This window comes from Amblyraja radiata, chromosome 5, assembly GCF_010909765.2.
Source record: "Amblyraja radiata isolate CabotCenter1 chromosome 5, sAmbRad1.1.pri, whole genome shotgun sequence".
Classification (NCBI taxonomy): Eukaryota; Metazoa; Chordata; class Chondrichthyes; order Rajiformes; family Rajidae; genus Amblyraja; species Amblyraja radiata.
In genome coordinates this window covers 36,294,218-36,308,211 of record NC_045960.1, presented here as the reverse complement: position 1 = coordinate 36,308,211, position 13,994 = coordinate 36,294,218, and the positions used below count along the sequence as shown (strand labels likewise).

The 13,994-nt window shown below is 40.5% G+C and overlaps 1 protein-coding gene across 18 annotated transcripts in view; it reads left to right on the top strand.

Annotated features, from left to right (window-relative positions):
- Positions 1-13,994, top strand: part of snap91 (synaptosome associated protein 91) — a 153,710-nt gene that overhangs the window by 106,850 nt on the left and 32,866 nt on the right. For 9 of the 18 annotated variants that reach the window (XM_033021011.1, XM_033021012.1, XM_033021013.1 and 6 more), the window contains 6 exons: positions 4,475-4,762; positions 4,985-5,065; positions 5,232-5,303; positions 11,152-11,235; positions 11,683-11,766; positions 12,148-12,273. In XM_033021011.1, coding sequence (XP_032876902.1) covers positions 4,475-4,762; positions 4,985-5,065; positions 5,232-5,303; positions 11,152-11,235; positions 11,683-11,766; positions 12,148-12,273 — 735 coding nt within the window. The remainder of the gene's footprint in view (positions 1-4,474; positions 4,763-4,984; positions 5,066-5,231; positions 5,304-11,151; positions 11,236-11,682; positions 11,767-12,147; positions 12,274-13,994) is intronic. The other 9 variants (XM_033021021.1, XM_033021023.1, XM_033021025.1 and 6 more) reach the window with 4 other exon arrangements.

Genomic DNA, 13,994 nt, shown 5'->3' with positions numbered 1-13,994 from the left:
TTCGTCAGACATGATTTACCTTTCATAAATCCATGCTGACTTTGTCCAATGATTTCACCACTTTCCAAATGTGCTGCTATCCCATCTTTAATAACTGACTCTAGCAGTTTCCCCACTACCGATGTTAGGGTCTGTAATTCCCCGTTTTCTCTCTCCCTCCCTTTTTAAAAAGTGGGGTTACATTAGCTACCCTCCAATCCTCAGGAACTACTCCAGAATCTAAAGAGTTTTCAAAAATTATCACTAATGCATCCACTATTTCTGGGGCTACTTCCTTAGGTAATCTGGGATAGAGCCTATCTGGCCCTGGGGATTTATCGGCCTTTAATCCATTCAATTTACCTAACACCACTTCACAGCTAACCTGAATTTCACTCAGTTCCTCAATCTCATTTGACCCCTGGTCCCCTGCTATTTCCGGAAGATTATTTATGTCTTCCTTAGTGAAGACAGAACCAAAGTAGTTATTCAATTGGTCTGCCATGTCCTTGTTCCCCATGATCAATTCACCTGTTTCTGACTGCAAGGGACCTACATTTGTTTTAATCAATCTTTTCCTCTTCACATATCTATAAAAACTTTTGCAGTCAGTTTTTATGTTCCCTGCCAGTTTTCTTTCATAATCTATTTTCCCTTTCCTAATTAAGCCCTTTGTCCTCCTCTGCTGGACTCTGAATTTCTCCCAGTCCTCTGGTAGGCTGCTTTTTCTGGCTAATTTGAATGCTTCATCTTTTGTTTTGATACTATCCCTGATTTCCCTTGTTATCCACGGATGCACTACCTTCCCTGATTTATTCCTTTGCCAAACTGGGATGAACAATTGTTGTAGTTCATCCATGCAGTCTTTAAATGCCTACCATTGCATATCCACCGTCAACCCTTTAAGAATCAATTGCCAGTCTATCTTGGCCACTTCACATCTCATACCCTCAAAGTTACCTTTCTTTAAGTTCAGAGCTCTTGTTTCTGGATTAATGATGTCACTCTCCATCCTAATGAAGAACTCAACCATATTATGGTCACTCTTGCCCAAGGGGCCACGCACAACAAGACTGCTAACTAACACTTCCTCATTACTCAATACCCAGTCTAGAATAGCCTGCTCTCTCATTGGTTCTTCTACTTGTTGGTTTAGAAAACTATCCCGCATGCATTCCAAGAAATCCTCTTCCTCAGCACCCCAGCCAATTTGATTCACCCAATCTATATGTAGATTGAAGTCATCCATTAAAACTGTTTTACCTTTGTTGCACGCATTTCTAATTTCCTGTTTGGTGCCATCCCCAACTCCACTACTACTGTTAGGTGGCCTGTACACAACTCCCACGCGTTTTCTGCCCCTTAGTGTTTCGCAGCTCTACCCATATCGATTCCACATCCTCCAAGCTAATGTCCTTCCTTTCTATTGCGTTAATCTCCTCTCTAACCAGCAATGCTACCCCACCTCCTTTTCCATTCTGTCTATCCCTCCTGAATATTGAATATCCCTGGATGTTCAGCTCCCAGCCTTGGTCACCCTGGAGCCATGTCTCCGTGATCCCAACTATATCATAGTCATTAATAGCTATCTGCACGTTCAACTCATCCACCTTATTACGAATGCTCCTTGCATTGAGCCACAAAGCCTTCAGGCTTGTTTTTACACCCTTACCCCTTATACAATTATGTTGAAAAGTGGCCCTTTTTGATTTTTGCCCTGGATTTGTGTGCGTGCCACATTTCACCTTGCTACCTATTGCTTCTACCCTCATTTTACACCCCTCTGTCTCTCCGCTCACACATTTAAGAAACCCTTTCCCTTTAACTCTATCCTCGACTATCCCATTTGACACCCCACCCCCCTTATTCAGTTTAAAACCACCCGTGTAGCAGTGGCAAAAATGCCTGCCAGAATGCTGGTCCCCCACCTATTAAGATGCAATCCGTCCCTTTTGTTCAGTTCCCCCTTACTCCAAAACAGATCCCAGTGATCTAAACATAGAAAATATGTGCAGGAGTAGGCCATTCGGCCCTTCGAGCCTGCACCGCCATTCAATATGATCATGGCTGATCATCCAACTCAGTATCCTGTACCTTCCTTCTCTCCATACCCTCTGATCCCTTTAGCCACAAGAGCCACATCTAACTCCCTCTTAAATATAACCAATGAACTGGCCTCAACTACCTTCTGTGGCAGAGAGTTCCAGAGATTCACCACTCTCTGTGTGAAAAATGTTTTTCTCATCTCGGTCCTAAAGGATTTCCCCTTTATCCTTAAACTGTGACCCCTTGTCCTGGACTTCCCCAACATCGGGAACAATCTTCCTGCATCTAGCCTGTCCAACCCCTTAAGAATTTTGTAAGTTTCTATAAGATCCCCCCTCAATCTTCTAAATTCTAGCGAGTACAAGCCGAGTCTATCCAGTCTTTCTTCATATGAAAGTCCTGACATCCCAGGAATCAGTCTTGTGAACCTTCTCTGTACTCCCTCTATGGCAAGAATGTCTTTCTTCAGATTTGGAGACCAAAACTGTACACAATACTCCAGGTGTGGTCTCACCAATACCCTGTACAACTGCAGTAGAACCTCCCTGCTCCTATACTCAAATCCTTTTGCTATGAATGCTAACATACCATTCGCTTTCTTCACTGCCTGCTGCACCTGCATGCCTACTTTCAATGACTGGTGTACCATGACACCCATGTCTCGTTGCATCTCCCCTTTTCCTAATCGGCTATTAGAATCTAAATCCCTGCCCCGTGCACCAGTTCCTCGGCCACACATTCAGTTCCCGTATCTCCTTGTTCCTGCTCTCGCCAGCACGAGGAACTGGAAGCAAACCGGAGATAACAACCCTGGAGGTCCTGCTTTTCAGCATTTTTCCGAGCTCTCTAAAGTCACGCTGCAGAATATTCATCCCCTTCTTTCTGACATCGTTTGTGCCGACATGCACTACCACTTCCTTCGCCCTTGAGAATTTTCTGATATACAGTAGACAATTAAAAAAATAACATAATGTAAACATGTGAAGAATTAACTGAAATAGCAGAGCAAAAGGAGGCTACAGACTTTTGGCTGTTGAGGACAGCTATTGCTCGTGGAAAATAGCTGTTTTTATGTCTGTGGCGGCTTTGACAGTCCGAGGTCGCCTTCCAGAGGGAAGTGCTTCAAAGAATTGTGACCTGCATGAGAGGGGTCAGAGATGATCTTACCTGCTCGCTTCCTGGCCCTAGCAGTGTACAGTTTGTCGATGGGGGGAAGGTTGTAGCCAACAACCTTCTCTGCTGATCGAACGATGTGCTGCAGCCTTCGGATGTCATGCTTGTTGGCTGAGCCAAACCAGACCATGATGGAGAAGGTGAGGACAGACTCTATGGTGGCAGTATAAAACTGGATCATCATTGCCTGTGGCAGATTGTGTTTTCTAAGCTGCTGCAGGAAGTACATCCTCTGTTGGGCCTTTTTGGCTGTGGAGTCCCTATAGACCTTAAATGGTAGCCTCTCATTTAAGGTCCCTGATGATGGTTCCAAGGAACTTAAATGACTCCGCAGATGTGACAGTGGTGTTGTTGATGGTGAATGGGGGGGGGGGGGGGGGGGGGGGGGGGGGGAGGGGAGCTCTCCTAAAGTCTACAATCAATTCCACTGTTTTAAGAGCATTGAGCTCCAGGTTGTTGCAATGGCACCAGGATGCCAACTGTGTCACTTACTGCTACAACACCTTAAATTTGCATATAAGCCAGCTTCTTTTGTTACATATTTCTGAACTGAAAGAGTACCTATTTGGCACTTGAAATTTGGATGATAGAAATCTGATGAGGCCCATGTGTAAAGGTTTCCATCCATGATGTGCAAACGCCACATTTTAGACTGGTAAACTTTGAGCAGTCAAATTCCTCAGCACTACACTATTACTTCTGCATCCAAGTGAAGTCTAAAGTTTAAATGTTAGTAAACAGGAGACCTACTCTCAATTCATACAATCTTTCCCCGTAACAGTATCTTGCTAAAATTACCTTTCATCTATTACATTGATAAGCTCATAACCGCTGAACCTGTAGCCGTCAATCATCTTTCAGACATTTGCAAATTTATATTTTAAAACTGAAAATGTAATTTCTTTTATAAAATGAGAAATTGCTTTGAACCTTTGTAAATTATAAAAACAATTGTGTTCAAAGCTATTTAATCAGTAGTTTGTTGTGCACTTTTCTAATTTGCAATGGTGGTAGCATTTGTAATGGGATCATCTAGTTGGCTGTTAGGAGAATGTAAACAAATTTTTCTTTCTGTCAACTAACCCTTCCATAAATGCAACTTTTGGAATGATACAAAAGTATGTGACCAGGGTTAATGAAAATGTAAAAAGAAATGGTTTTATGGAGAAATAAGCCAATCTACTGATGTGTAGATGTTAACCCTAGCATCTTGATTGTAAGCCCTAATTTTCCATCCTCTGACCCTCTTTCTTCCCACCTCTGTCCATTTCCAAAGACCCTTTTGCACCATCTGAAGGTAGTGCAGAGGCTGCTGCTGAACTGGACCTTTTTGCTATGAAGCCGTCTGAGGCCAGCGTTCCAACAACTACCCCCACCACTACCAGTGCAACTGCCAGTACAACTACCAGTGCCATTACCAGCACAACTGCTAGTGTGACTACGACTGAGACTGTTACTGTTACTGCGACTGCTACTGTTACTGCGACTGCTACTACTGCTACTACCACAACTACAGATACTCCTGTCACCACCACCACTGCACCTGTCCTTGATATTTTTGGTGGTAACTTTATTCTTTATCTTGGGATTTGTGAACTATGTCTGTGATAATTGAGCTAAATAAATTTTTACATTGAGTAACTAACTTTTTTTTTTAATAGTTTAACTCGCTGTCAGTGGTTAGCTTTAGTAATTGTTTTGTTTGATATTTTTTCAAGAAACAATTTAACTACATCAACTTTACATTGGGGGAGAGGGCATTAATGTATCTTGTCTTTATTCTTAGATTTATTTGATTCTGGTCCTGAACTAAATGCATCCACAACTAAACCAGAAGCAGGTCCTAGTATAGACCTATTTGCATCAGGTACAAAACAGGAGAATATCCATTTCCCACCTGAAATTTCCAAGCTAAAAAAAAAATGATATTTTGTAATCTTTTGGAGCCTATTAAATTTACAAGTTATGTATTTTGGACGAGGGAATAGTTTGTTGTTTAATTGTTTACTTGCTTTCACTTTCCCTTTTTAAAGATGCTTTTTCAACCCCTTCACGTGGGGCTTCCCCTTTGCCAGAAAGTAATCTTACTGCTGATCTGTTATCTGGTGAGTCTTCCTATTCTCTCTAAGCATAAAAATGGCAACTGTGAAAGCTAAATTGGATTGTGACATTTGTATGAACAATGCAGTTCATTTTTAAATCTTGCACGACAGATGGAGTTCTGCCAAGAGATGATAAAATGTTAATTCAATGAACCAGATGGACTATTCAGACTTATTCCAAACAAAGCATAGAAAACCAATATCATTATTACAGGGCAAGTTTAGTAGTAATTTATGATCTAGCCCTGCGGAATTGATATGGTGGTCTGAGAACTGGTGTTTCTGCTTGTGAAGAGATGTTGGACCTCAAAAGATTCTGGCTGTCATGGAGGAAAGTTGTAGCCTTGGACATAAACAAGTCTGGCATGACATCAAGACAGTGGAAATTATGGGCCCAAAATTATCAGTGAAAGGAAATGGGGCAAAGATTAGAGAATTTGTAAGTCTCGTCAACTGGTGGCGTGGCTAAAGAAAGAAAGGCAAAAGTAGAACTTATGGTTCCAGGATCAGAAAGACAAAAACCTATAATGAAGCTCGATCTCCAAGGTTAGTTGCAAGAGTGTAATCGGCCATCATTTGGCACTAATCGTTATTAGGAGGGACAACCACGTCTTGAAATGCAAGTTTCAAGTTGGAAAATGGGTTAGAGAGCTGGATAACTATGTGGGGGCTCAATAAATGGTGGTGTGATCTAGCAGGAATCCCAGTGCATCTGAATGAAATGGTGGGCGTTAAATATGAAAAGGGGGTAAGGACATGGCGGGCCATGGTGATGCTTTTAACCAATGAGGATCAAGAATTCACAGGCTACATTTAACTGGATTTTGTGTAGTTTAGGACATTGAGGTTGAATTGAGGGTAGCATAGGAGAGGGAAGCCTTAATGGAATATACTGGAATTAACAATCCTATTGATAACATGATAAATGAGTGTTGCAGCAACAGCTATCAAGGATAGCTTTGGCCAATATCATGAAGGTAGTGCCAGAAGGTTTTGAAGATTGCCAGGAAGATGCATGGATATGTGTGCAGTGGTAGTTTGGTAAAAAAAATGTGAATAATCTGGTTCATTTTCAGTGGCAGGCAGAGCATTGGAATTGGTAGTTGAGGGCAGAGTTTGTGAGCAGCCAAAATGGAAATGGCAGGGAAACACAAGGTGAAATGGGTCAAGGTGATAGCTGGGCTTTCAAGAACTTGAAAGTAGTGAATAGAACTAGGAAAATAAGTGGCTGGCCACCTGGGAGTGCAATTGGGAAAACACTATTAAACCCCCTGCCATTCTATTCCCTTTCTATTCTATCTAATGCTTTCAGATCCTTCACATCTCTTTGGTATTTTCACTTGAGCTTCCACATCTATGCATGTGTTTACTTTGACTATTACAAACTATCATCTTTAACAAAATTTGGGTAGCAGCTGTACTTAGAAAATGTGATTGAAAAATTGGATGTAGTGGGTCTATATTGGACCAGTTACATTTGGATAAATTTGAAAAATAAATATTTCTCTATCTTTATCATGCCACATAATTTTCAAGCTGTTTCTTTTATTGCCCATTAAATGCTGTAATGGGATCTTTAATTATAATGGTCTAGATATTTCCTTTCCAATTAACTGGGGCCCTGGTTGGGCATTCTGCCCTGACTGCTGTGGGTACTCATGAAATTGAACATGTTTTTTGCATCAGACTGCCTTCCATTTCCCACCTCGGCCATTTTTTAAAAATATCTTTAAAAGTGGCAACCTTATGCTGCTGCTTTCCATTTTGGCTTAAAGTTGAAATGCACAAAATTTATCATATACTCAGATGTTAAATCTTTTTGAGCAGTTTCCAATCTTTTGATTTCATTTTAACTTCCATACTTATAATTAATTTTATTACAACATTTTAGAATATCTCTGTACAATAAACTTCAGATTTACATTTAAGTGGAGAATCTAAAATGGAGATTAAAAGGCCATCTTTAAACTTATTCATATTCTTAACTATTCTGTTTTATAAAAAGTCTTAAATTTTAAAAGCTAAAGGAATGATGCAATATTCAAGCATTGCACTGGTTGAAAATCATAAACCCTGCATAGATATATTAATGGGAAGAGTAAATCAAGATGCAGAAACTAACAGAGCTTGATATTCTGATATTGGGATTTCTCTACAAATCGGCCAATAACAAGAAATATCTTTCTTTTAAACTTCGAGGCATGCAATTTAAGCAGTGTACCAGCCAATCAGTGAAACAAGTGGAGACTATGTTGCAGGTACAGGCAGCTCGGATCAAGTGTATCCCTGGATAACTATGGGGATTGAGGAGCATTCTGAAGGAATTCCGAAGGACAAAAAAAGGGGCATGAGAGCTTTGAATGGAATGGAATACTTTATTGTCACATGTGACTAGGCACAGTGAAATTCTTTGCTTGCATACTCAATGTATACAAATAGCAGCCACCTACGGCACTGACAAAGTTCCACAGCCCGCCGGCTCCTCCTTTTGTTGTCCCCCCTCCCACAGTGGCAGAAAAGATTAAAGAGAATCCAGAGATTTATGGAAAAAAGATAACTAAAAAGAGAATAAGGACCCTCAGAAACCAAAGTGGTCATCTATGTGTGGAGTCGCAGGAGATGGTGAGGTCCTTAATAAATATTTCTCCTCTGTTTTTACTGTGGAGAAAAGCTTCAAGACCTGAGAACTTGGGAAAGTTAATGGACTGTATGTATTAAAGCAGAGGAGGTACTGGATGTTATAAAATGAATGAAGATAGAGAAATCTCTGGGTCCTGATCAGATGTATCCAAAGGCACTGGGAAGCTGAAAAAGAAATTGCAGAAGCCCTGGCTGAGATACGAAACATCATTAAACACGTGAGGTGCCAGAAGACTGGATGGTGGCTAATGTTGTGCCCCTATTTAAGAAGGGCTGAAAAAACATGGATACTATAATTCACTGTCTAACATCGATGTAGGCAAGTTACCTGAGAGGACATTTAGAGATAAGATGTACATAAAGTGCATTCAGAAAGTATTCAGACCCCTTCACTTTTTCTACATTTTGTTACGTTACAGCCTTATTTTAAAATGGATAAAATTATTTTTTGTATCATCAATCTACACACAATACACCAGAATGAAGAAGTGAAAACAGGTGTTTACAAATGTTTGCAAAGTAATTAAAAAGAAATAACAGAAATATCACATTTACATAAGTATTCAGACCCATTGCTATGACATTCAAAATTGACCTTGGGTTCATCCTGTTTCCATTGATTATCCTTGAGATGTTTCTACAACTTGATTGGAGTCCACCAGTGGTAAATTAAATTGATTGGACATGATTTGGAAAGGCACACATCTGTCTATATAAGGTCCCACAGTTGACAGTGCATATCAGAGCAAAAACCAAGCCATGAAGACAAAGAAATTGTCAGTAGACCTCCGATACAGGATTGTGTCGAGACACAGATTTGGGGAAGGGTATAAAACAATTTCTGCAGCATTGCAGGTCCCGAAGAGCACAGTGGCCTCCGTCGTTCTTAAATGGAAGAACTTTGAAACCACCAGGACTCTTCATAGAACAGGCCGCCCGGCCAAACTAAGCAATTGGGGGAAAAGGGCCTTGGTCAGGGAGGTGACCAAGAACCCGATGGTCACTCTGACAGAGCTCCAGAGTTCCTCTGTGGAGATGGGAGAACCTTCCAGAAGGACAACTATATCTGCAGCACTCCACCAATCAGGCCTTAATGGTAGAGTGACCATAATGGTGGTCCATAGTGAATGGTAGAGGAAGCCACTCCTCAGTAAAAGGCACATGACAGCCCGCTTGGAGTTTGCCAAAAGGCACCTAAACAAAATTCTCTGGTCTGATGAAACCAAGATTGAACTCTTTGGCCTGAATGGCAAGTGTCACTTCTGGAGGAAACCAGGAACGGCTCATCAACTGGCCAATACCATACCTACGGTGAAGCATGGTGGTGGCAGCATCATGCTGTGGGGATGTTTTTCAGCGGCAGGAATTGGGAGACTAGTCAGGATCGAGAGAAAGATGAATGGAGCAAAGTACAGAGAGATCCTTGATGAAAACCTACTACAGAGCGTTCAGGACCTCAGACTGGGGCAGAGGTTCACCTTCCAACAGGACAATGACCCTAAGCACACAGCCAAGACAACGCAGGAGTGGCTTTGTGACAAGTCTGTTAATGTCCTTGAGTGGCCCAGCCAGAGCCCGGACTTGAAGCCGATCGAACTTCTCTGGAGGGACCTGAAAATAGCTGTGCATCGACGCTCCCCACCCAACCTGACGGAGCTTGAGAGGATCTGCAGAGAAGAATGGGAGAAATTATCCAAATACAGGTGAGCCAAGCTTGTAGCATCATACCCAAGAAGACTTGAGGCTGTAATCGCTGCCAAAGGTGCCTCAACAAAGTACTGAGTGAATACTTATGTAAATGTGATATTTCAGTTATTTCTTTTCAATTACTTTGCAAACATTTCTAAACACCTATTTTCACTTTTTTATTATGGGGTATTGTGTGTAGATTGATCATTTAAAAACTGAATTTAATCTATTTTAGATTAAGGCTGTAACGTAACAAAATGTGAAAAAAGTGAAGGGGTCTGAACACTTTCTGAATGCACTGTATATTTGGAAAGACAGGGTTAATTAGAACTAGTGAATATTGTTTTGTATATGAAAATCCTGTCTCTCAAATTAAACGGAGTTTTTTTCAGAAGTAACCAAGAAGGTTGACAAGGTCAGGGTCTATATTGACTTTAGCAAGGCCTTTTGTGCAGGTGACACTAAAATAGGTGGCATAGTTGACTGAAGATGGTTATCAAGAATTACAGTGGGTTCTTTATCAGCTGGGCAAGTGGACCAAGAATTGGCAGATGGAGTTTCATTCAGATAAGTACGAGGTGTTGCATTTTGGGAAGTCAAACCTAAGCAGGACTCTCACAGTGATCAGTCGGGTGCTGGGGAGTTCTGCAGAGCAGTGGAATCTAGGAATAAAGTTGTAGTTCTTTAAAAGTAGTGTCACAGGTAGATAAGGTAGTGAAGGTGGCTTTTGGCACACTGGCCTTTATCAGTCAGAGAAGTAGATATTGAAGTTAGGATATAATATTGCAGTTGCATAAAGTCTCATTTGTAGTATTACGTTCAGTTTTGGTTAGCCTGCCACATAAAAGATCCCATTAAGCTTAAAAGCGTGCAGAGAAGATTTACGAAGATGATATAAGATTTGAGGGCCTGAGCTGAACGAGAGGTTGGGCAAGCTAGGACCTTATTCCTGGGAGCACTGGAAACTGAGGGTTGATCTGTTAGTGTATAAAATCATGAGAGGGATAAGGTGATGCATAGTCTTTTTCCCAGGGCCTGGGAATCAGCAATTGGAGGGCATGGATTTAAGGTGAGATGGGAAAGATTGGAATTTGGGGGGAAATTTTTCACACAGAGGGTGGTGGTATATGGAATGAGCTGTTGGAGGAAATAGTTAAGGAAGGTACAATAACATTTAAACGATATTTGTAAAGATACATGGATAAGTAATGTTTAGAGGGCGATGGGTCAAACGCAGACAAATGGTACTAGCTGACATGGGGCGTCTTGGTTGGCATGAACGTGGGGCTTGTTTCTGTGCTCTGACACTAAATTGTACAGACTAGTTGGTGCTGTTATTCCTCTGGAATTACCAGAAAGTTGAGACTGAGAATTTGTATTGAAAATTGCTCTTGTTGTTGCAATTATTTTGAAATGATCTGACATCTTTTGAGTTATGGTGTGGGAACAACTATAGATTTTTTAAGAAATGTATCATTCTTCTATTGTTAATTATATTATTTTCCTTTATTTACTGCAACAGTTGATGCATTTGTAGCACCACCACCCACAATCAGTGCCTCTCCTGCTAAATCTGAGCCTTCAGCAGTACTTGATCTGTTTGGTGGTGGGTATACTTTTCAGATTTCTTCCCTTGTTGAGGAATTGTTAAGTGTTCTCCTTCGCACTGATGTTTAAAAACTGAAGTGACAGCATTATGAAGAAATGTGAAGTGTAGCAGTATTGCTTAGAATACTCATTAAACAGAACAAAATCTTCCTACATTTTTGCAAATAGTACAGCATTTTAACTGAAATGTTATTCAACACCAATATTTTAACCTGTAACTTTACATACATCTAATTTATCTGGTGTCAAGGAAGCATGAGAGATAGGAAAGTTTGTCATGATTCTAAGCATGTTACATTCATTGCAAAACTGTTAGAAATTTGAACTCTATTCCCTTGTACTTAAGTGGGTAAATGTTTCTGATGGTTGCAGAAATCAGTTAAACTAAGTTTGGTGCTTTTGTTTCCATTTTTTTTTGTGCTGCACTTCTGGATTACAATATCAGATGCCTTTGTCAGTAGTGCTCCTGAGTCTCATCCTGCCACTCAGGCTCTTTCCAGTTCATCTGCATCATCGGACTTGCTAGCTGGTAACTGATTTTAATTGTGGTGGGGAGGGCAGAGGAGGTGCTCGTACAAAGTAATAACGTTTGACAAATTTGTATTCATTATTCTTCAAAAGATTATTTTGTAATCTGTTTTGTACCTCAAACATGCTGTTGTTAAACTAAACTGTTAAAATGTATTGATTCTGTGCAGTTGAGAAATGAGTGCAATGTGCAATTGTTTCGATATAATATGATTCCATATCCACGCCACTGCTTTTAATATTACCTGGAATTGCAATCTACTTAACCATTTTCAAGAGTTTTCCAAGAAGAGGCAAGGTCCCCTTGACTTTATCCATGGTCCAAAGAAAAACGTGACCATTGTGGCATTGTTTTTTAAAATATACTTTTTGTTTTTCCAAGGATTTGGAAATGCATTTATGACTACAACAGCTGCGACAGTACCTCCGGTTTCGAATAATATTTTACAACCTGACTTTGAAGCAGCTTTTGGTATGACAACTACAAGTAATGCACTTGATTCTTCAGGTAAAAATAGTAAAATATATTGTGTTCAAAATATTGGAAAAAAAATTGCTTGAGCTTTCACCACTGGAATAAATCTGTTGCCTTCTTTCAGAATTTGAATGGTAATTAAATATGTCCGGGTGCACTCAGCACCTTCAATAATCATTTCTTGTGCTTTCTAGTGAAGACTTTGTTGGCTGTGAATGAATTTTTTAAAAATAAATTGCAAATGCTGGCTATCCAACAAGAAGGTCTGTAGAAGGGTCTCAACCCGAAATGTCACCCATTCCTTCTCTCCAGAGATGCTGCCTCACCCGCTGAGTTACTCCAGCATTTTGTGTCTACCTTCGATTTAAACCAGCATCTGCAGTTCATTCTTACAAAGTAGCCAACACTCACTGGGAGGATCTTTAGAAAACAACTGATAACATTTGAGACCAAAAATCCTTTGTCAAAACTGAGAAGGAAAACAAATTAGTTTCAACGCAGTCCAGACCATCACACAAACCAACCTTCCTTCTATTAACTCTATTAACACCACGCACTGCCTGGGCAAGGCCACCAGCATAATAAGGTTGAGTTGCACCCTGACCATTCCTCCTTCTCCCTCTCCCATCGGGAAAAAGGTACAAAAGTGTGATAACATACACGTCCAGATTCAGGGACAGTTTATTCCCAGCTGTTATCAGGCAACTGAACCATTCTACCAGCAACTAGAGAGCAGTCCTGAGCTACTATCTACCTCATTGGCGACCCTCAGACTATCTTTGATTGGAATTTATTGGACCTTATTTTGCACTAAACATTATTCACGTTATTCCCTTTATCACAAATTTATGCACTGTAGATGGCTCAATTGTAATCACGAATCGTCTTTCCGCTGACTGGTTAGCACACAACAAAAGCTTTTCCCTGTATCTCGGTACACGTGACAATAAACAACTAAAGTTGCAGAGAGATGAAGAATGAATAAGTCTAAAGTATTTCTCTGATGCCTTAAAATTGGTGGAGCTGTAGATGAAATACTCTTATTGATAAATTAATCAGGGAGGTTAGAGAGAATACAAAGAAATATATAATAATGTGTTTTATTTGTAAATTCCCTCATTCATAGCTTTTATATTATTTGCTTTGGTTCTGTCTCCATCTTGCCTTTTATCTGTCTCCATCGAGCCTTTTATAAAATGATGAGAGGGATAGACAGAGTTGACGTGGATAAGCTTTTCCCACTGAGAGTAGGGAAGATTCAAACAAGAGGACATGACTTGAGAATTAAGGGACAGAAGTTTAAGGGTAACATGAGGGGTAACTTCTTTACTCAGAGAGTGGTAGCTGTGTGGAGTGAGCTTCCAGTGAAGGTGGTGGAGGCAGGTTCGATTTTATCATTTAAAAATAAATTGGATAGTTATATGGACGGGAAAGGAATGGAGAGTTATGGTCTGAGTGCAGGTAGATGGGACTAGAGGAGAATACGTGTTCGGCACGGACTAGAAGGGCCTAGATGGCCTGTTTCCGTGCTGTAATTGTTATATGGTTAAGTGGATAACTCTCTGCAGCTTATCCCCATAACAACCTTGGCCTCACCGTATCAGCAATAAAACAGTTGTCACATGCATCCTTCCCCCACATTATTTACAACTTCAAACTAAGCGGTTTCCAATCTTTGTAGGAAGGGACTGCAGATGCTGGTTTTCACCGAAGATAGATACAAAGTGCTGGAGTAACCCAATGGGACAGACAGC